Genomic DNA, 26,109 nt, shown 5'->3' with positions numbered 1-26,109 from the left:
TAGCTCATGGACTCTTGCTAATTACATGAAAGAAATTAATAAACTACTGTTTAGAAGAAAGGAGAAATGAGACTACATAGAATGTCACCAGATTTCGTCTGGCAAGAATTCGCTGAACAGTACCAACGACTAGCAGTTCCATAAAGTTTCCTATCTTGTACATTGCAACAATTCCAAGACATGTAAATCAAACCAAACTGCTGCAGATATTCGATTAGCTATTCGATCACGTTTTCTTTGTTATGCAGAATTTTATAATTAAAACAATTGCATTAAACGTATCATTAAGTGTTTCCATTTCTCCTGTGGGTTGTGAGTAAATATACAGGTGCAAATTAACGGGAAAATTAATTTGATAATCACTACAGAAAATAAATAAGAAACTCTGCCAGCTCATTACAAATGAAAATATTTCACATGAGTCACCTTGTGTGTTCTGTAGATGCAGATGTCCTATATAAAAAATAAAGAACCGGGGGGAGGAGCCAGCTACCGCCGGGATAAGACGCACACTTCTAGAGCTCCTACAACATTCTACAATTCTAAAGGTCTTATTCTATATTTTGCACATTTTCGCCTCATTTTGGAGATCCTTGAAGAGATCTATCTTCTGGCCGCCTGAGAGATACCCTAGCAGTGTTAAACTTCTTGGTGCGGGTCCTGCTTTTATAACTACTGCTGGCACACTGTTTGTGTGAAATCATGGCTGCACTTCTGCTAAATCAGATTAAGGAGCTCTTAGACCGCCATAACGATGCCCTTCTGAATACAATCGCCGAGGCTTTCAAGCCCCTTATAGCACATTCTGCTACCCTGGGCGTTTTGTCTAATTTTGAGGAGAAGTACCCAGAAAGAGCAATTACCCCGCGAAAGCCGCCATCTTGGACGACTACATCGGAGCATCCATCCCTGCTACACGACAAGGTGGAAACAGAAAGGCAGTGTGCTAGTGATATGCCGGTCACTGCTGAGGAACTATTAGACCTACATTCGCAAACTCCCTACAGTACATCTAGTGAAAAGTCACCTCCAGATATTCCCCGGAACGCTTCAGTGCGGATTGAGCCACGTGAACAGCGGAGGTCTTTTGACGGCTTGATAATATACCGGAGCCCATATGAGGTAATCGGGGTATCTTATAGAGCAGAATCTGAACTGATGGGTCTCTCAGCTTATGTCACTCCCCTTCATCTGGCAAGTCGGGACATTTGCCCTGCAAAGCTGGTACTAAACTTACAGCTGGCTACAGAAAAGCCCTCAGCCTTACGGTCTGGAATAGGTTAGAGGATTCTCCTTTTAATGGTTCAGAAGAAAGCAGGAGCGGGGTAGATGTTTGGCTCATCCGTGAGTCTAAGTTTCATCTCAGACAATATATTTGTTACCACGCTTGCTATACGGACATTATTTTCCACCATGGGGACTTTGTATTGGTTCACTAATAATATAACAGGTTTAGTTCTGCTATTATATATGTACTGTATTTTGGAGCAAATGTTGGTGATAAGATGACTGTTGTTATCGCTATTAATGTTCAGTTTATTCTTTTTTATGTGCTACAATACAATGTCTTGTCAAATCAATATACCATATAAGCTTTAAATGTTACAGGCATGTTGAGAATCTAATAGCTGCCACATTGCTAATGCTTATATAATACCCTATTGGACTGGCAAGCAGCACAGATGTACCACTATGCCATCACATTACATAATATTTACTGTTTAGTGTGTATGTTGTGCGTGGATTTAAGCATACTTGTAACCCATATACCCATATCCTTATTATACTTAGAGATCTTGTTTAAATTTTTATCTAGAACCTACACCTAAAGCTGGCATGGTTCCTCCAATAGTCTGTTTAACCATGTTTTGTTATATGGTCCTATTTTGACCGTTTCTAAGCATTACATACAGCCTCCGCTATCCTTTTCAAAAACCTTAATCTCTAAACTTAGGCATATTTCCATTTACCCTGTCTATGCTATATTGTGACATCTATCAAACCCTGTCTGATAATATATATGTTTGCTATGAATGGTCTTACTCACTGGTGTTTTCTCTAGAAAGAGTCTATACTGCCTAGCATAACCTCCTGTTTTCACCGCTCTCCTTTTAATCCAATTGTCCACTCCATAGTCCATACCTTTAATATTGCTTTTAACACACTCATAATATAATTTATGACGCATCCATTCACAGCACCCCAAAGAGCCCACTACCACAAGCTTGCTCTTTATTTTAAATTGACCTTTGCAATGTATCGGCTGTACACTTTTTTACAATTTAATATTCACACTTTAATGCTCCTAATGTCTGCAATGCTTAACCTTAACATTAATGTTCTTTGAATTTCTAACGTACCAGACCAAGTGTAGGATATACATGTACTTTGAAATTCTTAGGATGTCGGAACTATTTTTATATAACCCCTGTTTACTGGTTCTGTATGGTGACGCCGCCGGCGGCCGAGGTGGTGAGCCATACGTATCATGATTACTTACATTTCATTACAAGGGGCTATTTTCAAACCTTACATGCCACTAACTGTACTGGATTATCTATGTCTATTTGTTTCCTTTCCTTTCTGCAACAAAACCTCTAAAGCCATTTAAATAGAAGTTAGAATGTGTGCTACAGTTTAATCTTTTGAGCCCGCTGGGGCTACAATACAATGCAATGTGATTTACAGCTTTCTTACATAGCAGCGGTGGATGGGTTTTTAGTGTAGGCTGGACCTGCTCTATTATTCTTATATCCCTATTTATGGTATACCACATAAGTCGCATAAACCTTATTTCACTTACCACCTCCCCCCCCCCCCCTTTTGTAACGTACCTCCTAATGTTGGAGGGCTATCTATATGGCTTATCTTGTCTATGCCATACTCTAACAAAAGCGACCATTCAACTTACTTAGTTCACAGCATTTCCCTTATTTACTTCAATAATTCACATAATTTATGAGTAGTCCTGAGGACTTATTATTATTCCCAGTTAATACCCCTCCCGTCTTATGTTGCATATGTCTTCGGGACCTCAGGAACAAAACTGTTGTTAAATTTAAGAGAAAATTTTTTTTGAGGTTTATCAATGAGATCCAAAAGTGGTCTCCTTAGTTACAAGTTCCTTCATGCGATTCATTACTACCTGTTACTTTTGTTGGCCCAAGAGTAAACTATTGTGTCATATAGAAGGTTCATAAAAGATTAGCATCTTATCTGTATAGTGTTTGCAAGATATGTAATTTGCTGGCTACACGTCTATTTCATGTCTATTTTATTACTTCTGTAACATTGAAGCCTTATCTCATGTGACATAAGAATTTGTTTCTATGATCTCTGTATGCCTTTAACCAAACCTCAATAAAAAAAAAAAAAAAAAAAAAAATAAAGAACCAAAAATATATGTAAGTGTATATGTGTTTTAAGTTGGCATAACAATATTAGGCAAAAAAGAAAATTACTATCTAATCCCGTACAACTAGTAGGGACCTGACAGGCGAAACGTCTTAATAAGTCAATCTTGATTTAAATTAGTCCAGCTGGCATTTAATTAATCAACTGTGCAAGTGAAGGCTAATTAGCCATATTCATATATTTATGTAAAAAATAAACGTCTCATACTTGTGTACCACAGTCAATATTAGTATCAATTAAGCTCAATACCACTTCAATCCAACTGTGGTGGAGGTGACTTAAAACCTTATTTCAGATAGTTGGAACACAGTATACTGAAGGCATCTCACATGTGGTGATTCACATAGATAGCTGCTACACAAACTCTGCCAAAAAATGTCCTCCTGGAAAGTGAAAAAGCCTGAAGCCCGAGTAACCACGTGTCTATGATGTTGCAAATGGGAGTACATTTATGGGTGTTAAGGTGAAGTGGAAATTAGAATATATTTTAGAAGCATAATTTAAACGGCATTATGTGCATTATAAACAACTCTTTACTTTAGCTTTTTAAAAAGGCATAGCTAGTGGAACACAACTAAAGAGTTTTGGCAATTGCCTAGATCATTGTTTCTCATCCGCAGTCTTCAAGTACCCCCAACAGGCCAGTTTTTCATTATAGCTTAACCAGTGCACAGGTGAAATAATCAGCTTTTGGGTCAGAGCAGGTTAGTAACCATGGTGTTACTGATGATCAGCAGATTACTTTACCTGTGCACTGGTTAAGATATAATGAAAACCCAGACTGTTGGGAGTACTTGAGGACTGCAGTTAAGAAACAATGGCCTAGGTCATAGCTAGTGGAACGTATTAGATGCTTTCCATTACCTGTGCCAATTTAAGAAGCTGCAATAAAGAGTTGTTTTAATCCAAGACAGGACCATCCTGGAGTCATCTGATGATCATCAAACTACTTTAGAAGTCATTTTCACATCATCAGACATCATCAGGATTGTAAAGTCATCAGCTAAGGTAAAACAATTTCAGGATGAAGACTTCAGAATGATTAGCAGATTACTTCACAAGCATGAACAGCCAGTGAATGACTCTAAAGTCGTCTCATTTAAATATTTTGGCCTGTGGGCATACTTTAGGATGGCTTCTGATCACTAGTCTGGAGTCAATGATTACTTTAGAATGACTCCAGGATGATCATCCTTTTTAACTAGGAAATACAAGGTGTGCCAGTAGACATTTGCTTAGTGTTATTATGCATCATTTGGAAGTCTACCTTCATGCACACTTCCTATTTTTTAACTTAAAAACTGAAAAATGTAAGTTATACAGCATTTAAAAAAAGAGAGTATGAGTATCAGAAGGATTTAGTGGTTGTTGTGTGAGTGTTATGTAAATAAAGTGCATATCAAAAGCCCTTTTTGCCAACTTGAATTAAATGAGGGTAAAATGGTAGATTACACATGTGTATTAAATTTATAAATCTTTTAGTCTCTTCTGTTTCATTTGGAAATAATGAGACACTCTCCATTTGTATTACTTTGTTACAGATTAACAATTTCATTTAAAGCTTGTTGTTGAAAAAAAACTTATTTAAAGGGCCATAATAACCAAATGTTGAAACACTTGAAAGTGATGCAGCATAGCTGTAAAAAACTGACTAGAAAATATCACCTGAACATCTATATGTAAAAAAGAAAGAAATTTTACCTCAAAATCTCCTAAGTATTCGCACCCCATTGCAAAAGACATTAAGTAGCAAATCTGTATGTCTGTACCGGGACAGGCAAGGGAGTGAGCCTCATGCACACTCATGTTATTTCCCTATTCAGTTTAAGGGCGTTTACTATGAAATCTCTTGAGAGTTAAAGGGACAGTCAAGTCCAAAAAAAACTTTCATGATTTAAATATGTCATGTAATTTTAAACAACTTCCCAATTTACTTGTATCACCAATTTTGCTTTGTTCTCTTGGTATTCTTAGTTAAAGCTAAAACTAGGAGGTTCATATGCTAATTTCTTAGACCTTGAAGACTGCCTCTAATCTGAATACATTTTGACCACTAGAGGGCATTAGTTCATGTGTTTCATATAGATAACATTGAGCTCATGCACGTGAAGCGACCTAGAACTGAAATAAGGGGGCAGTCAGCAGAAGCTTAGATACATAGTAATTACAGAGGTAAAATGTGTATTAATATAACCATGTTGGTTATGCAAAACTGGGGAATGGGTAAGAAAAAGATTATCTTTCTTTTTAAACAATAAAAATTCTGGTGTTGATTGTCCCTTTAAGTCAAATCTCATTAGATCACAGTAAAATATTTCATGACCTCAGCACTGTTGATGCTGATTGGCTGCTGTTCATTTCTTCATTTATTTATTTTTTATTTATTTTTTTACCTGCAGCTTGACAGCAGCTAAAGTATAACTTTTTACTCAGCACTTACTCTGGTGAGCTGAGGAAATTGTGAGGTAAAATATCTTCCTTTTTTACATAGAGATGCTCAGGTGATATTTTCCTGTCAGCTTTTTACAGTTATACTGCATCAGTTTCAAGTCATTTAGCATATGAGTATTATGTCCCTTTAACTAAATCACATCATATATTTACATTGTGTAGTTAAAGATTGTAATATTACCTCCTAAAACTATACAGTACAGGGGAAAACAGATTTGTAATGCTCCACAAGTCCAGGGTGATTGACAGGCTTTGCTCTCACACAATTGGTTGCAAAAAATCAGCGATTCCACGAGAGCTCTTATGCAATCTTAAATTTCACCAAGAGAAGTTGCATCACACGTGACAACACCAGCTTGATACATTTTCCTCATAGTATTATTAGAGATTGTTATATTAACCCATATCATATCACGTCATAGTTACAGATTGTCATTACTTCATTTGACTACATGGTATAGTTAAAAATGTCCATGTAACCTCATGCAATAGCATAGTATAGTTTAAGAGTATAATATTGTGTACCCAAAAAATACAACAAATAGAAATTGTGATAAAAGCATAAAAGCTTAAACTTGGCATGGGAGGCCTAAGTGATAGAGAAACAGATATGAACCTATCAAAGTGACCAATCATAGGCCTATGTACCAAGATGGAGATGTAAGAACCTATACAAATTAATAATAATAATAATGATAATGATAATAATGTCACACACATCATCAATAAATAAACTTGCCACAACTGGCCAACATTTACTAACAAACACCAAATTCCCCAATGCTTGGAAATAGGCCAACAATAAATTCATGGTAAAAACCAAACCGCAAAACTAGACAAACCCCTCAAGAAAGAAAAAGTAATAAAATATGCTTTAAAATCTTCTTTTTTTTCCCAAGTTCTTTACTGCATGGCAAAAAACAAGCAACCAAAAAATAAAACAAAGCATTAAATTAACATTCCAATGAAGGAAAGGATAAGTCTACCAATTTTTCAACACTTCTCCAATTAGAGCAATCGCTCCACCCAACAAGCTTCAGAAGTTGTCCTACTATGCAGCTATTTACCCATTGCAACCTTACCTGAAAGTAATCAATCCATGTTCATGTAGCTATGTTGATTCCAGTTCAGCTATAATTATGATGAACAGCCACAGAAACTCCTGACAAACGTTCATTCACTTTTCATATTCTGAAATCTCTGTAAATAGAATATTGAAATGTAAGTTATTAAATTTTCAACACCTGGTATATGCCTGACTCTATAATTGATATACAACCCCTAGCACAGCAACACTAGTACTCTTAGAATCCAAATTAGAGGGGGCAATGGCATATGTCAAAATGAAACAACATCTAATAATGTCAGCTAATTTCCCCTCCAAAAAACAATAATAATTCTGTGGAACAGCTCCAGGAGAACTAGATTCTTAAAGGGACACTGAACCCAAATTTGTTTCTTTTGTGATTCAGATAGAGCATGCAATTGTAAGCAACTTTCTAATTTACTCCTACTATCAATTTTTCTTCATTCTCTTGCTATCTTTATTTGAAAAAGAAGGCATCTAAGCTTTTTTTGGTTCCGACTCTGGACAGCACTTTTCTATTGGTGGATGAATTTATCCACCAATCAGCAAGAACAACTCAGGTTGTTCACCAAAAAAGGGCCAGCATCTAAACTTACATTCTTGCATTTCAAATAAAGATACCAAGAGAATGAAGAAAATTTAATAATAGGAGTAAATTAGAAAGTTGCTTAAAATTGCATGCTCTATATGAATCATGAAATAAAAAATGTGGGTTCAGTGTCCGTTTAAATAAGCCTAATTAAGACCAACTCAAACTGTTTCACTGGCTACAGCTTTGCACACCACTCACCCTGGAAAAGAAACACACACCATCTATTGCAGCTATGAACAATCCTAGTTCAAGGTAGACATGTGAGTTTCGTTTCGTTCCAAATCAAAATTCGGACGAATTCGCCAAATTCGTAGATTCAAATCGATTCGAATTTCCAAAATTACCCTAGCAACAAAACTAAACTAATCCGAATGCATTCATAACAAATAAATCCAAATTAGTTCGGATTTGTTACATTCGAATACATATTTGTTACATTCGAATGGCCATGGACTAATCACAATTCAGTATAAACATTAAATTTATAATCACAATTCAGTATAAAAATGAAATTTAGTAAGATTTAGTGAGATAGAACAGTGATATAATTCTGTTTGTGTAACTTGGAACCCTCTGAATCAAAATAACACATACCGAACTTCCGAATTTACTAATCGAATCTGAAATACATCCAAATTTATTCAAATCCAAATGAAGCCTAAATGAATACATTCAAATGTATCCGAATTCGAAACGATCCGAAACGAAATTTGAAAAAAATCTGAATCGGTCCGAAATGAAAGAAACAATTTTTTCAGCTGCGCACATGTCTAATTCAAAGGTACTTCTTTAAAGGCAAAAACTGTCCTTGGCACAGCAATTTCACATGACCAATAGCTATTTTGAAATCCTCCCCTTATCTTGTAGAAAATGGATAGTGTCTGAACATCTCCTGACAGTTTTTCAGTGTGAGCAGGTCACCTATTAAATATAGTAACATAGTGGATGAGGTTAATAAAAAAAAATGGCAAGCAAACTGAATGGTAATACATTTAAGATATTTACCCATTTAACCCAAGTAGCCATACCCTTCTGTGTTTAGTCAGGACCTCAGGAGAAGTTGCTTGCTGCTTGTAAATGTAGGCCCCGCCCACCTCACTCAATGTTGCTGGGGCCTACACAAAACTAACAAACCCTGCCTGAAAGCCATGTGGGTTGTAAACAACCCCAAAGAACCCTCAAGCAAATGTCCCATAAAACAGAAAATGTTACTCCCAGACACAAAAACATTTGTCCCAAATTCACATAAACTGAGTGCCCACAAAAAAATGAACCCTTTATGCAAGCTAGTAAAAACCTCTGATAACACTAGGATTACTGCTTACCCTTCCCCTAATGGGGACACTGTCAGCCTTTCTGAGTTAACACAGTCTCTGCAGAAAATATGACTGAACATACCTCATTGCTGTATAGCAAGAAACCGTTCCTCATACTGAAGTTTCCTGTACTCCTCAGCTTCTGTGGGAACAGCAGTGGACCTTAGTTACAAATGCTAAGATCATCATCCTCCAGGCAGAAATCTTCATCTATGTCCTGCCTGAGAGTAAATAGTACAACACCGGTACCATTTAAAAATAACAAACACTTGATTGAAGATAAAATAAAACTAACAGTTTAACAACTCTTCTCTTTACTCTTCCTGCTTAGAGCCAGCAAAGAGAATGACTGGGGGGTTGGAGTTAACGGGGGAGCTATATAGACAGCTTTGCTGTGGTGCTCTCTTTGCTACTTCCTGTCAGGAAGGACAATATCCCACAAGTTAGGATGAATCCGTGGACTCGGTACATCATGCAAAAGAAATATATCTAAGCCCAATTTAAAGTAGTATATTATACTACACTTTTTAGTTTGTGTTCTACAAAAAGCACTAAATCCATTCCCACCTCAGTTTTGTTAAATGTTGCTTTACTTACTCCTAAAAGGTCAATAGACTCTGTTATCCACTACCAAATGTGCCTGCAAGAAAACTTAACGTCCCTTTGTCTAAGGCCTTGTGTCTTCTGTCTACATAAATAGAATCAGTACCACTGAACATGATAAAATTGAGAATAGTTATCTAAGATACATTAACTTACTACTGTAGATCCCACCACTGGACTCCATGAAGATGTTTATTTTGGATCTGAAATATGTATGTTGAGGAGGGACATGCCCATACATCTAAGAATTCCTCCAGGTCTAGTAGACTATGTGAACTATGTTAAGTCCATGGAAGACTATGTCTTTATAATGAGAAAACAGTCAGCTGAATTCAGTCACATTTGGGAACCCTGGGAGACCTACCTGTCACAGTGCAAGCAGTAGGGCCTGCTCCTACTCGAGCGACTAACCAAAATGACCCTTGAAACGGTCCCTAGACAGCCCCAGAAGGAGCACCTCACTATGAGTGATTAGAGGTGCCCTAACTCAGGGACGAGAGACCCCCGGCAAGTGAACACTGATTCCAGTTTATCACTGCAATGCCGTCTATACATATCTGTATATTTAAGCAATCTTGATCTGCAAGTGTATCTAGGTATGGTGACATTCACAGCACAGCATACCTCTGTATATAAGAATATTTTCTTGAAGATGCAGGTATGTTGCAATTTAACTACCTTAGGATCTGTAAGATAGAAAACGAATGTGATACATGGCCTCTACAAAATATCTATGGAAATGCATCAAATGTCATGCTGTATGTTACGAAACGGTATTGTTCTATCCCTACAAGATGTGTATGGAAGTTTATTTTATTATATTGTTATTGCAATTTTGCCTACAATAAAAAATATTTTTTTTTTAAATCCTCCAGGTCAAAATCTACTGACATGATAAGCTTGTTAGCCTTATGAAACGGACATTGTAGTATATTCTAATATATGCATCAGAAATTAATCACCTATCTACAAAATATGTTTTAAAATATTTAAAAGTTTTGTTAGCAGAATTTGTATTATTTTGTAGTACTTTGTTGTGACCAGTTAAGGACAGATATAAATTAGCTTATGCACTGATCAATTAATCAATCACTGTATAGAATCTTTTTTTTTTTTGAGTAAATCAAAATATACATTCACACTATTAATGCGTTATAATGCACTAGACAAAAAAAAGGAAAATCTGTACATGTCTCAACATCATTTCGACCCTTTAACATAAAAATAAAATAAAATGTAAATCAAGATAGTATTTACTAGCTAGACTAGAATCCCATAGCATCTTGTTCCTTGCTTTTTATAACTCTTCATGATAATAAGAGTCTATAAATATCCCATCATGTTCACAAACATATTTCAATTCATCTACTTACTAATTCTAAATAAACATCTATGACATTACCTTTCTAACAACAGTCATGCGTTATCACATAGGAATCCTAGACCCTCCTCAACTATGGGTTCCCTTTAAGATCTAATGCAATTATAACCCTCATATCTATATATACTTGGGGTTCCTCTATACTCAAATTATAAGCATGACATCTTTCTTATGCTTATTAACACATTTTATTCAAGTAATCCATCTTGGTAAATCCAGAGAGGGGGGCAAAAGGGGAGAGAGGATGAGGGGAGAAAAGAGGGGGTGAAAACCTACCTATTTCTCCATGTCCACTTTACTGGAAATCTGCCTCTTTCAATTTTATAATACATAGTTTCAGAGTCTCTAAAGGGTAATACTATTTGTATTTGTAGCTCTTGTGTAAAGGACAAAATCACAAGCAGCCATTTATCGAAAAATCTCTCAATTTTTTTTCATTATAATATTTAACGGCATATTGTTATAACACTAGCTGTTTCTGCATCATTGTTGTAAAAACACTAAGGGGCCTATTTATTAATGTGCTAGTGGACATCCGATATAGCGGATCATGTCCTCTGCACATTGATAAATGCCGACAGCATACGCTGTCTGCATTTATTACTGCACCAGTAGTTTTGGTGAACTGCTGGTGCAATGCCGCCCCATGCAGATTTTCGGCCAGTCGGCAGCTAGCAGGGGGTGTCAATCAACCTGATCGTATTCGGAGATAGGTAGGGCACTGTTTATTTTTCAATTCCTTAGAATAAAATTCCTACTTTCTAAGATAGTAGTGTTTATTAATCTATGATTCTGCTGATTAGGGGAACCTTTTCTAAGGAAAAGGATATCTTCTAGTGTCAATTTATATTAATTGTACAAAAAAAAACGATATGGCCAAAAATTGACCTTGTTCCAGAATTGTAAGATTTTTGGGCACTGCCAGAAGAAGTGTATTAAATCCGTTTTCTCAGCACAGCATTTTGCACAAAATTCTTTCTTGTTACACCACTTTCTTAATTAACGAGGCGTAATATATAACAATCAATTTAAAATGGGATTCCCTCCATGAAGAAGATACCCAGGTTTTCTCTACTAATCGGAAACTATCAGTCAGCTGTTCTCTAGAAACTCCTGACAACTTATTATTCAATTATTGCCAAATTTGCTCACTGTAAATATTCCAGATACTCCAGCAAGATAGAAATTGTTTTGAATAATTCCCATTCGCATATATTTTAATTACTGTATCTAATTTGCTTAGAGACCAATTATTTGCTGCATCTTTGCCCAAACTTGTAACAAAATGTCTTGCTTTTAAATATGCAAAAATATAAAATTTTGTCAAGTCAAATTCTTCCATCACTTCAGTATATAATTTCATGGTTCTAGAACTATCTTTACACAGTTAATGGACCCCTTTAAGACCTTTGCTAGCCCAAATGTTAAAAATTCCATTGATCAAACCAGGACCAAAGTCTGGATTACCAAGTAAGGGTAAAAATTCTGATTTCATATAATCTATCTGAATTCATTTGCAGCGTTTTTGCCATGCACAAATAATCCATCTATATGTCTGTAATTGAATTATATTACTAGGTAGTGTATTACTTGGAAAATGCACTAAAGCCTTCAGCAAAAATGGTTGAACAACTTAGATTCTATATCAATATAGGTAACAATCTTTTTCTGTTATCCAATCCACAGCAAATTTGGATAATGGTTATGCAACCCAATTGTAAAATTTTACATTTGGGAAAGCTAGACCCCCATTCTTTTTGGAGTGTGTTAATTTCTGGATAGCTAGCCTCGGTTTTTTCTTATATCAGAAAAAGTTAGAGCATAATTTATAAAAAGCCACGATATCCCTATTAGTCAACATAATAGGTAAATTCTGTAATATGTATAGAAGTTTATGAAAGAGTATAGTTTTAACCAACATTACTTGTGCTGTGAGATATATTGGTAAAAACATCCACTTATCTAGTTTATTCCTACATTCTACGAAGAAATTAGGAAAATGTAATTCATACCAAAGTTTAGATTTTCTACTTAATTTTATTCCAAGATAATTTATATGCGGTACCTCTCTAAAAGGATGTTGTGTCTGTAATACCACAGATGATTTCAAAATCCATAAAAATTCAGATTTTCCAGTATTAATTTTATATCCGGAAAAAGAACTATAAAATATTTGTGTTACTCAATTATAATAGGATATCGTCTGCGTATAAGGACAACACTAAGTTCCTCTCTCCTAGTTGTATCCCTTCTAGCTTGTCACGTAACGAAACTGCCAAAGATTCAAGGGCCAAATTAAAAAGTAGTGGTGATAGTGGGCATCTCTGTCTGGTACCCCTACGCAACATAATTTTATCTGAACTTTCTCCATTGACTAAGATATAAGATGTTGGGTTTGCATAGATCGTGCCAATATAATTGTAAACATGTCATATTAAACCAAAGCCTTCCAGTGCAGTAAACATATGATCGCATGAGACATAATCGAAAGCTTTCTCAGCATCAATAGTCAATAGAGCGAGATCTATTTGGCCATTTTTTTTCCAAATTGATTTGCATAATAATCTAATACTAACATAGCTTTACGCAACATTTTAAATTGTCTCTGCCCTGACATGAATCCCACCTGATCTGTATGTATAATTGGCTCTATCAGCAATAATGGAAGATAAAAGCTTGTAATAATGAGATTGTGATATTTGCAGCTGAGAAATAGGGGGATTTAGGTATGCTGGGGAACTTTAATCCCTGCCAGAACTCTTTTTTGTTTTCCTCATTAACCTGTCCCTTAGCATATGCTTTTTGGTAAAATTCAAAGAAAGCTTGTCTATTATTATTGTTAAGAAATCTTCCCTTATTACCACTAATGGCTATAATCAAATTTTTTAACCTTCTATTTTTTGTTAATCTAGCGAGATATTTTGCCGAGTTTCCATATTGCCCGGCAAAAAATGCTTTTAATCTCATCTCCTCTCTTGCCATATTCTGTTTTAAAAAAATATCCTGTACATTCCTTGCTTCTGAATATCTCTCCCAAAGTTGCTGTGTTGAGTTATTGATATAGTTTCTGAAAGTATTTTTGACCCAATTAGAAAGTTGTTCTTCCTTGTATACCAATTTCTTTTTCCACTTGCATAGGAAAAGTTTGATTTCCCCTCTGAGTACTGATTTGGCTGTTTCCCCAAAAGATTTCGGGTTTGTGTATCAATGATTTATACAATTCGTAAAACTCTTGCCATTTTCCTTGTAGCAAATTTTTAAAATGTACATTATGTAAAGGATAGTTAAGAAAAATAAAATCTGGAATAGTTCCTAACCTGGTTATTATTAAAGTTCCCTTCTAAAGATATAATTGCATGGTCTGATATCATAATTTCCTTTATGTCTGTATTAATCTCTTTCCCAGCTAGACTATTAGAGATGAGAAATTTATCTAATCTGGAGAATGTTTTAAATGTTTTTGATTTGCAGGTAAATTCTTTAGCATCAGGATGCTGAATTCTCCAAATATCCTTTAAAAGTAGTCTATGACAAAATTTCTGTATAACTCTTTTTTTTCTGTGTGATTTGGGTAGAATTTGATCTATCTAAAGAGGGAGACATCGTCTTATTAAAATCTCCAGCTATCACTATGTTTTTCTTGGTGTAATTAAAATGTTTACTACTCAATTTATCCCAGAAACCTTTATTCATTTGATTTGGTCCATATATATTACCTATTACCAATTGATAATTGTGAATTTGAAACTCTATCTGGACCCTTCTGGGTCATTTTCTTGGGAGATAATTTTATATGTTAATCGTTTGTTTAGCAAAATAGCTGTTCCTCTCTTCTTCCCCTCGAAAAGGGGTAGCTATTACTTCTCCCACCCATTTGCCTTTTAGTTTAGCAGCTTCCTGTGGTTTAAGATGGGTTTCTTGGATTAGGGCCACATCTGGATTATGTTTCCCTAATTGATTATCCGGGGAGGATATACTGTACCTCCCACATTCCAAGAGACTAGTTTCAATTTATCTGACATAAATTAAAGGGGGGGGGGATTCTTTCCCACCCTCCAGATGCACCAATGGATTAAAAACAAAGACATAATATGTATATTTGTCCATATACTAAATAAAAAACACATTTCTTGAGCTTCCATCTGTTCCCCGCCTCAACATCATAAGAAGGAAAAATAAAACAATAAAGAACCGAACATCCATGTACCCTATACATTCCATTGACCTATTAAAAGATTTATGTTATTAGACTTTGTTAATGTTCTGTTTATGACAGAATTCTGCAGCCTCAGTTACATTATTTGAAGTTAACTTTTCACCATTCTTTTCCAAATCTATCTTTGCTGGGTATACCAGTCTAGCATTAATGCCATTTTGAATAAGCTTGGAGCATAAGGTTGACATCTCTTTTCTTTTACGGCAGGTTTCTTTTAAAAACTCTTGAAATATTAACAACCTCTGCTGATCTATTACAAGGTTATTGATCTTATGATACGCCCTAAGCATATTTCATTTATCTTGAAATTTCAGAAATTTAATTAAAGCAGCTCTATTCTTTAAAGTGCCATTAGGATTTTTTCGCACAGAGCCTACTCTATGTGCTTTCTCAATTTCTACTGGTTATTGATCTGGATGGAATCCTTATAATAGGGGTAATTTTTTTGCAGAAAATGTCAATATATCTTGATACTCTATTGTTTCAGGGATTCCAATTATTCTGAGGTTGTTTCGTCTGGCTCTATCCTCCGCTTTATCTAGCCTAGTTTCCATAATACTATTTTTTTTATCCTGTTCAGAGGTTATTTGCTCTTGTATATTAGCCCTGTCCTCAATATCAGAGATTCTATTTTCCGTTTTTACCATTCTGGCTAAGAATGGTCTAATTTCACTGGACATCTGTTGGAGTAGTATTGTAGAATCTTATTGATTAGAGGCATACTCATGCATTTCACTAGAGTTATCTATACTAGAATCACTTTGTTTACTTTTTTAGTATCTTTCTGTTTAGGCGGCATTGTGGGTAAATGTGATTGAGCGTGAGTTATAAATAAAAAAAAAGAGGGGGGGAAAGAAGAATAAGACATTAAAAAAGCAGCAATAAGCCATCTAATCACAACTTTTTGTAAGCAGACTGTGAAATTCTCTAAACACTTTACTGAGTATCCTTAAAGGGACAGTCAAGTACAAAAAAAAACTTTCATGATTCAAATAGGGCATGCAAATTTAAACAACTTTCCAAATAAACTTTTATCACCAATTTTGCTTTGTACTCTTGGTATTCTTAGTTGAAAGCTAAACCTAGGAGGTTCATATGCTAATTTCTTAGACCTTGAAGGCCACCTATAATCTAAATGCATTTTGATAGTTTTTCACCACTAGAGGGCATTAGTTCATGTGTTTCATATAGTAAACATTGAGCTCATGCACGTGAATTTACCGAGGAGAGAACACTGATTGGCTAAAATGCAAGTCTGTCAAAAGAACTGAAATAAGGTGGCAGTCTGCTGAGGCTTAGATAAAAGGTACTTACAGAGGTAAAATGTGTATAATTATAACTGTTGGTTATGCAAAACTGGGGAATGGGTAATTAAGGGATTATCTATCTTTTAAAACAACAACAATTCTGGTGTTGACTGTCCCTTTACGCTTACAAAAATCTAAATATAGTTTCTTAAATTTACCCCAGTATACCTAAATATCCAGAGCTAGTATTATGTCCCTTAATAATCCTCTTTTCTAAAATAAATCTACTGATGTGAGACAAACAAGCAAACATTACACTTCAAATCTAATTTAGACACTTAAGTATCTTGCATATATCAGTAAGTAAAGGGAGGATATATCTATGCTTTTAAAAAAAAATCTGGGCTTCTCTCAAAAAACATACATCAATATGATTGAACCCCTCTTAACGCTAGTTATTAACATTTAGTTAGCATATCTCAGCTTATACAGTTCCATACATTTCAATTAATCAGTGAAACTGTGCAATTCTCTAATTGGCCAAATATTGTCAGTCACATATGCTATATTATTTAGCTTTCAGGTTATCCCAGTTTCTTATTTGCCATGCTTGCCATTGCCATTGATTTTTACCCAACTGAATACTGATATCAAGTTGCACCCAACACCTGTGAATATACCCAACAACACCTTATATTCTGCATGTATTAGAACATGATTTTTCTTAACTATGGATGTTTAACCCTAGGTTAAGAATTAACCTTATAAGCCACTTTCTGTGTTGAATATAATGCGCAGCATATTATTACCTCATTTACATTCTGTGTTTTTAACAAAATATATGTTTGTTTGTGGATTTATTTTTAAGTGATACCTAATAAAGGTTATATTTTAATTTGTTACGGTTGATACTGTTTTCCTCCCTTTGAAATAATTGTTCTAACCCTGAGCCACTTTCCCTTAGGGTAGAGTGCTATACAAGTGTACATCTTCTTCAATCCTAGGATTGAAACTCCCTACGCCTGAGAACAGACAGTTAAATAAAATATACTCTTTTGCTACAGATATATCAAGCACTGCCTAGAAGTCCTGATCCAAGACCTTTGTGCTTATTCAATTTCTGCAGTAGATTTAGACAGTTAGGGCTAGATATATAGTAATACCCTTTATGCTATAACTATAGCAGGCGATACCCATAAGTCCTGTCCCAGGCTCCTTATTCCAGTTTCTGCAGCTGTTTTACTCCAACTTTGGGAAGATAATATAAACCATTCTTCAACTCTTTTAAACAGATATTTCCCAATATATGCAATGGTTAAAATATACCCTGATCTAATAGCCCTCTTTGAGGAACTGCAGGCTGTATACCCACGGTTATATCAGGTATTCAAGAACTAAAATCCAGAAACGGGTCACAGTATTTTCCCTGAGCTCCCAGTATACAGTACAATGATTTTTTTACTTGCGGTTAGGAGATACCTTTTCTTTTGGTCGCTCATATATTATTCTTCATAGCCTTTGATTGATAGTGGCAGCAGACAATTAGAGAACTCTCCATACAGCCTCGACTTTCAGACAGCCTCAGAGATATCCAGTGGTGTGCTGTGTTCTCACCGGTCACACCCCGGCTGCACTCATAAGAGGCCCCTCTTTCTCTATGTCTGCCCCGCCAACAACAGGATGATACCTCCTCCTCGACCATGCCAGCTTGGGCCCACAACTTGCGGTAGGTCGACAGATGTTCTGAATTCTTGCGACTGTAGTTTTCATCATTCGCCCTCTGTACGGTCCTTCATGACAGGATAGAAGTGGCTCTGCTTACAGAGCCGCTCGGCTTTGATGGCCTTCCAAATGCTCAGGCCTGTTCAGGTCTAACGTCCAAACGCGTGATGGCTTCACCGCTTATGGACTTGAGCAACAGAGGTGAGATGTTAGCAGCCTTTTCGATCAAGGCACTTCGCCAGCTCACACACGCTGCCTTCACCCTTACCGGAAGCTGTCGATCCTCCCAATTGGTTTCAATTTCATTAGACTTATTGCTAATCTTTCCTTTAACCTACTGTATAGAATCTTAGAGTTTTGGAGGATCAGAGCTCAGTTTTTCAATATTCAAAGTTTAATTAAAAGCAGGTAAAGTAAAATGGGTACAAAACAGTGTTTAAAACACATTAATGCACAATTCACATGGGATTCATGTTGAGTTTAATATCCAATTAAGAAATATTCACTCCAGTCTCTTTGGGGTAGCTAACATTTTTAGATTGAAATTACATAAAAACCAGGCAAAACAAATAGTGCATTGCAACACATATAACTATGCATAATTATACATTTAATGGAAAATTGTATTTTGAGTTTAATGTTTCTTTAACCTGTCTACACTATCGATGGTCTTGGGCTTTACCAATGTGTTCACTTAAATTTAGTCTATAAAAGATTGATGTTTGTCTCCTTTCAAGTCCTCCCTTCAACCTTACTGTTGACTTCCAAAATGAATCCAGGAGTTTAAGTTAACTTCAGGGCAATGGCCTATCATTTTCACTTTATGGTTTAAATTACATGGGCCTTCCAAAAGTCGTCTCTCGCTGCCAAGAAACTATTGACAATTTTCACACTTTCCATAAAATCTAACGGCTAGATTTAGAGTTTTGTCGGTAACTACCCGCGTAGCTAACGCTGGCTTTTTTCTGGCCGCACCTTTAAAATAACTCTGGTATTGAGAGTCCACAGAATGGCTGCGTTAGGCTCCAAAAAAGGAGCGTAGAGCATATTTAACACAACTTCAACTCTCGATACCAGAGTTGCTTACGGACGCGGCCAGCCTCTAAAACGTGCTCGTGCACGATTCCCCCATAGGAAACAATGGGGCTGTTTGAGCTGGAAAAAACCTAACACCTGCAAAAAAGCCGTGTTCAGCTCCTAACGCAGCCCCATAGTTTGCTATGGGGAAACACTTCCTACGTCTGCACCTAACACTCTAACATGTACCCCGAGTCTAAACACCCCTAGCCTTACACTTATTAACCTCTAATCTGCCGCCCCCGCTATCGCTGACCCCTGCATATTATTATTAACCCCTAATCTTCCGCTCCGTAAACCGCCGCTACTTACATTATCCCTATGTACCCCTAATCTGCTGCCCCTAACACCGCTGACCCCTATATTATATTTATTAACCCCTAATCTGCCCCCCACAACGTCGCCTCCACATGCCTACACTTATTAACCCCTAATCTGCCGAGCGGACCGCACCGCTATTATTATAAAGTTATTAACCCCTAATCCGCCTCACTAACCCTATAATAAATAGTATTAACCCCTAATCTGCCCTCCCTAACATCGCCGACACCTAACTTCAATTATTAACCCCTAATCTGCCGACCTAATCTCGCCGCTATTCTAATAAATGCATTAACCCCTAAAGCTAAGTCTAACCCTAACACTAACACCCCCCTAAGTTAAATATAATTTTAATCTAACGAAATTAATTAACTCTTATTAAATAAATTATTCCTATTTAAAGCTAAATACTTACCTGTAAAATAAATCCTAATATAGCTACAATGTAATTATAATTATATTATAGCTATTTTAGGATTTATATTTATTTTACAGGTAACTTTGTATTTATTTTAACCAGGTACAATAGCTATTCAATAGTTAAGAACTATTTAATAGCTAAAATAGTTAAAATAATTACAAATTTACCTGTAAAATAAATCCTAACCTAAGTTACAATTAAACCTAACACTACACTATCAATAAATTAATTAAATAAAATACCTATAATTATCTACAATTAAACCTAACACTACACTATCAATAAATAAATTAAATACAATTCCTACAAATAAATACAATGAAATAAACTAACTAAAGTACAAAAAATAAAAAAGAACTAAGAATCAAGTTCAATCCGATTGGCTGATCCAATCAGCCAATCAGATTGAGCTTGCATTCTATTGGCTGATCGGAACAGCCAATAGAATGCGAGCTCAATCTGATTGGCTGATTGGATCAGCCAATCGGATTGAACTTGATTCTGATTGGCTGATTCCATCAGCCAATCAGAATATTCCTACCTTAATTCCGATTGGCTGATTGAATCCTATCAGCCAATCGGAATTCGAGGGACGCCATCTTGGATGATGTCATTTAAAGGAACTGTCATTCGTCGTTCAGTCGTCGGCCAGGATGGATGTTCCGCGTCGGAGGTCTTCAGGATGCTGCCGCTCCGCTCCGGATGGATGACGATAGAAGATGCCGCTTGGATGAAGACTTCAAACGGATGGAAGACCTCTTCTGCCCTGCTTGGATGAAGACTTCTACCGGATGGAGGACCTCTTCTTGCTCCGCTTGGATGAAGAATTTGGCTCGGCTGGGTGAAGACGACTCAAGGTAGGGAGATCTTCAGGGGCTTAGTGTTAGGTTTATTTAAGGGGGGTTTGGGTTAGATTAGGGTTATGTGGGTGGTGGGTTGTAATGTTGGGGGGGGTATTGTATGTTTTTTTTTACAGGCAAAAGAGCTGAACTTCTTGGGGCATGCCCCGCAAAGGGCCCTGTTCAGGGCTGGTAAGGTAAAAGAGCTTTGAACTTTAGTAATTTAGAATAGGATAGGGCATTTTTTTATTTTGGGGGGCTTTGTTATTTTATTAGGGGGCTTAGAGTAGGTCTAATTAGTTTAAAATTGTTGTAATATATTTCTAATGTTTGTAAATATTTTTTTATTTTTTGTAACTTAGTTCTTTTTTATTTTTTGTACTTTAGTTAGTTTATTTCATTGTATTTATTTGTAGGAATTGCATTTAATTTATTTATTGATAGTGTAGTGTTAGGTTTAATTGTAGATAATTATAGGTATTTTATTTAATTAATTTATTGATAGTGTAGTGTTAGGTTTAATTGTAACTTAGGTTAGGATTTATTTTACAGGTAAATTTGTAATTATTTTAACTATTTTAGCTATTAAATAGCTATTGTACCTGGTTAAAATAAATACAAAGTTACCTGTAAAATAAATATAAATCCTAAAATAGCTATAATATAATTATTATTTATATTGTAGCTATATTAGGATTTATTTTACAGGTAAGTATTTAGCTTTAAATAGGAATAATTTATTTAATAAGAGTTAATTAATTTCGTTAGATTAAAATTATATTTAATTTAGGGGGATGTTAGTGTTAGGGTTAGACTTAGCTTTAGGGGTTAATACATTTATTAGAATAGCGGCGAGATTAGGTCGGCAGATTAGGGGTTAATAATTGAAGTTAGGTGTCGGCGATGTTAGGGAGGGCAGATTAGGGGTTAATACTATTTATTATAGGGTTAGTGAGGCGGATTAGGGGTTAATAACTTTATAATAATAGCGGTGCGGTCCGCTTGGCAAATTAGGGGTTAATAAGTGTAGGCAGGTGGAGGCGACGTTGTGGGGGGCAGATTAGGGGTTAATAAATATAATATAGGGGTCGGCGGTGTTAGGGGCAGCAGATTAGGGGTACATAGCTATAATGTAGGTGGCGGCGCTTTGCGGTCGGCAGATTAGGGGTTAATAAGTGTAGGTAGCTGGCGGCGACGTTGTGGGGGGCAGGTTAGGGGTTAATAAATATAATACAGGGGTCGGCGGTGTTAGGGGCAGCAGATTAGGGGTACATAAGTATAACGTAGGTGGCGGTCGGCAGATTAGGGGTTAAAAAATGTAATCAAGTGGCGGCGATGTGGGGGGACCTCGGTTTAGGGGTGTATAGGTAGTTTATGGGTGTTAGTGTACTTTAGAGCACAGTAGTTAAGAGCTTTATAAACCGGCGTTAGCACAGAAAGCTCTTAACTACTGACTTTTTTCTGCGGCTGGAGTTTTGTCGTTAGATTTCTAACGCTCACTTCAGACATGACTCTAAATACCGGAGTTAGGAAGATCCCATTGAAAAGATAGGATACGCAAATGACGTAAGGGGATCTGCGGTATGGAAAAGTCGCGGCTGAAAAGTGAGCGTTAGACCCTTTTTTGACTGACTCCAAATACCGGCGGTAGCCTAAAACCAGCGTTAGGAGCCTCTAACGCTGGTTTTCACGGCTACCGCCAAACTCCAAATCTAGGCCTAAGTGCCTTAAAGAAATGTGCCAGAAAAAAAGCAACTTCATGTTTCTTTTCAGTTATAATAAGTCTATCTTTCCAGTAGTTGAGCCAAATAGGAAGGCTAGTGTACACACATTAACACAATCACTATCCGCATCCTGGTTTGGGTAAAGAAACTTAGATAACAAATTGATTTGTACAAGTAGATAATTGCACCTACTATTTTTTTGACTAAGAATGAAGTTAGATAAGGATTAGATCCTTTTAGATTAAATGGGTAAATCTTAATGTCACTTAGAAAGGGAGGTGCCATATAATATAATATATAAGATGTGAGACTTGCATAGAAAGTTTCTAACTCACCCCAGGGCAGAATTTAAACTGCCTGCCCAATATAATCAGGTCTTTCTGGAACACGGAATACCTAACAAAAAAATAGGGGTCGACTACATCTATTCTACAATGATTTTCTTACTCCTTTTTTGCTTCGGCTCTTTACTGGGATTTTCAGGTATGTAACAACGACCGGAGACACCAAGAGAACATCTCCAGATGCTTACATACTATTAACACAGGATATTAGATACATTGTGGCAAACTCATGAAGGACACTAAATTTTAAATGGATTTAAAAAAAAAAAATCCTTTATAGTTGTTAGATGGTACAGTACTTCACTAATTCAATCTTTTACAAAAGGACGTTATAATTTTCCCTGTTTTTATATATTTTCTTCCATCCATAGAGGATATTAGTTTTTCATTTATAATGCATTTTAACAACATGCACATATCTCCACAACTGATAAATGGACTTTATACAATACAACACTAGTAGTAAACATTGGATGTTATACAATACAACACTGGTAGTAACCATTGGACTTTATACATTACAACACTATTAGTAACTATCAGAATTTATACAATACAATACTAGTAGTAACCATTGGACTTTATACAATGCAACACTAGTAGTAACCATTGGACTTTATACAATACAACACTAGTAGTAACCATTGGACTTTATGCAATACAACACTAGTAGTAACCATTGGACTTTATGCAATACAACACTAGTAGTAACCATCGGACTTTATACATTACAACACTATTAGTAACTATCAGACTTTATACAATACAACACTAGTAGTAACCATTGGACTTTATGCAATACAACACTAGTAGTAACCATCGGACTTTATACAATACAACACTAGTAGTAACCATCTGGCTTTATACAATACAACACTACTAGTAACCATTAGACTTTATACAATACAACACTAGTAGTAACCATTGGACTTTATACAATACAACACTAGTAGTAACCATTTGACTTTATACAATACAACACTAGTAGTACCCATTGGACTTTATACAATACAACACTAGTAGTACCCATTGGACTTTATACAATACAACACTGGTGGTAACCATTGGACTTTATACAATACAACACTGGTGGTAACCATTGGACTTCATACAATACAACACTAGTAGTACCCATTGGACTTTATACAATACAACACTAGTAGTACCCATCGGACTTTATATAATACAACACTAGTAGTACCCATTGGACTTTATACAATACAACACTAGTAGTACCCATTGGACTTTATACAATACAACACTATTATGCCTTTAACAGAGGAGAAATCTCCTGAAGTGTATCAGTCTGATCCCTCCTAAAAACGACAGTACCATGCAATCCTCTTCTGAACAAGGAACGTGACAACCCCAGACGATTGTTTCAGCTGCACCTCACTCACAAGGCCCAAAGAAGGCCAAAAGTATTGCCTCGGGTTGCCATGTTCCTTGTTAAAGGGCTAAAAGAGGCTACTGAAACAATATTTGTTCCTGATTGAGCATTTTTATCTCTGAATTCACTATAATAACAGCTTTGTGCTGAATCTTAAAGGGAGATGAAACCCAAATTCTTTCTTTCATGATTCAGATAGAGAATACAATTTTTAAAGGGACATGAAACCCATTTTTTCATGATTCAGGCAGAGAATACAATTTTTAAAGGGACATGAAACCCATTTTTTCATGATTCAGGTAGAGAATACAATTTTTAAAGGGACATGAAACCCATTTTTTCATGATTCAGGTAGAGAATACAATTTTAAAATTGTTTCCAATTTACTTCTATTATCAAATGTGTGTTTTTCTTATGTTATTCTTTGTTGAACATATCTAGATAGGTAGCATGCACTTGTCTGTAGCACTACTTAACAGGAAATAGTGCTGGCATCTAGTGCTCTTGTTAATGTATAACATTGTTGAAAAACTGCTGCCATTATAGTGCTTCAGACACGTGCATGCCCCTAAACTCACCCTCCTGGTTTTCAATAAAAGATAACCTGAGAAAAGCAAAATGTGATAATAGGAGTACATTTGGAAAGTTGTTTAAACTTGTATGGTCTATCTGAATCATGAAATAAAAAAATGTGGGTTTTATGTCTCTTTAAAAAACTTTCCAACTCTATTTTGCTTAATCTCTTGGTATTCTTTGCTTAAAGGGATAGGAAAGTCACAATTAAACTTGTATGAATCAGATAGAGCATGTCATTTTAAGACACTTTTAAATTCACTTCTATTTTCAAAATGTGCTTCGTTCTCTTAGTATCCCTTGTTAAAAAATGAATACGCACATATCATACACTAGTGGGAGCTGCTGCTAATTGGTGCCTGCACACATTTGTCTCTTGTGATTGGCTAAATAGATATTTTCAACTTCCTGTCAGTAGTGCAATGCTGTCCCTTCAGCAATGGATAACAAGAGAATGAAGACAATTTGATAGTAGAATTAAATTGGAAAGTTGTATAAAATTGTATGTTCTATCTGATTTATAAAAGAACATTTTGGGGTTTACTATCCCTTTAAAGAGAAGCAATTCACTACTGGGAGCTATATGAACACTGTAAACCAAAAACATGAGAAATATATGTGCAGCAACTAATCAGCAGCTCCTGAGCCTACCTAAGTATCCTTTTAAACGTGGATATCAAGAGAACAAAACAAATTAGATAATGAGTATATGGGAAAATTGTTTAAAAGCACATGCTCTATCTAAATCATGTAAGAAAAACAAATTTGAGTTTCAAAACAAAAGAAAATCAAGTTTTCCCAAATCTTATATTCAGAATTATATCAGTTTAATTAACAGGCGCAATCGCCAGTCATATTTTATAAATGATACTTTGGTTATTATTTTGCCTGGTTGGTCACTTTGTCAATTTTTCTAATTCTTTAAAATACATTTTAATAGTTGAATTAAATATAGAGGGTGAAAATAATTTAAGGGAAAGTAAAGTCAAAAAGAAACATTTACGATTCAAATAAAGCAAGCAATTTTAAACAACTTTCAAATGTACTTCTAATATCAAGTTTACTTTGTTTTATGATATCATTTGTTAAGGAGCATATCTAGGTAGGTCCAGCTAGCTAGTAATTGGTGGCAGCACATATATACCTCTTGTCATTGGCTCATCAGATACGTTCTTATTGCTGCTCCTTAGTCTGCTCTTCAAAGGGGGTACAAAGAAAAAGGGGGAAATTTGATAGAAATAAATTGGAACATTATTCAAAATTGCATGTTCTATCTTAATCATGAAAGTTTAACTTTACCATGGTTTTAAGACTTGGGGGCCAAATTATCAAGCTCCGAATGGAGCTTGATGCCCCTTGTTTCCTGTGAGCCTGAACAGAAATTATGAAGC

The 26,109-nt window shown here is 35.7% G+C and overlaps 1 protein-coding gene across 1 annotated transcript in view; it reads left to right on the top strand.

Annotated features, from left to right (window-relative positions):
* The first annotated feature begins 702 nt into the window (after positions 1–702).
* Positions 703–26,109, top strand: part of LOC128636233 (mucin-6-like) — a 114,232-nt gene continuing 88,825 nt past the window's right edge. Inside the window, 1 exon segment of the mRNA XM_053689271.1 lies at positions 703–1,279. Coding sequence (XP_053545246.1) covers positions 703–1,279 — 577 coding nt within the window.

This window comes from Bombina bombina, chromosome 7 (assembly GCF_027579735.1).
Source record: "Bombina bombina isolate aBomBom1 chromosome 7, aBomBom1.pri, whole genome shotgun sequence".
Classification (NCBI taxonomy): domain Eukaryota; kingdom Metazoa; phylum Chordata; class Amphibia; order Anura; family Bombinatoridae; genus Bombina; species Bombina bombina.
Note: the sequence above shows the minus strand (reverse complement) of the source record. Positions and strands in the feature narration are given on the sequence as shown.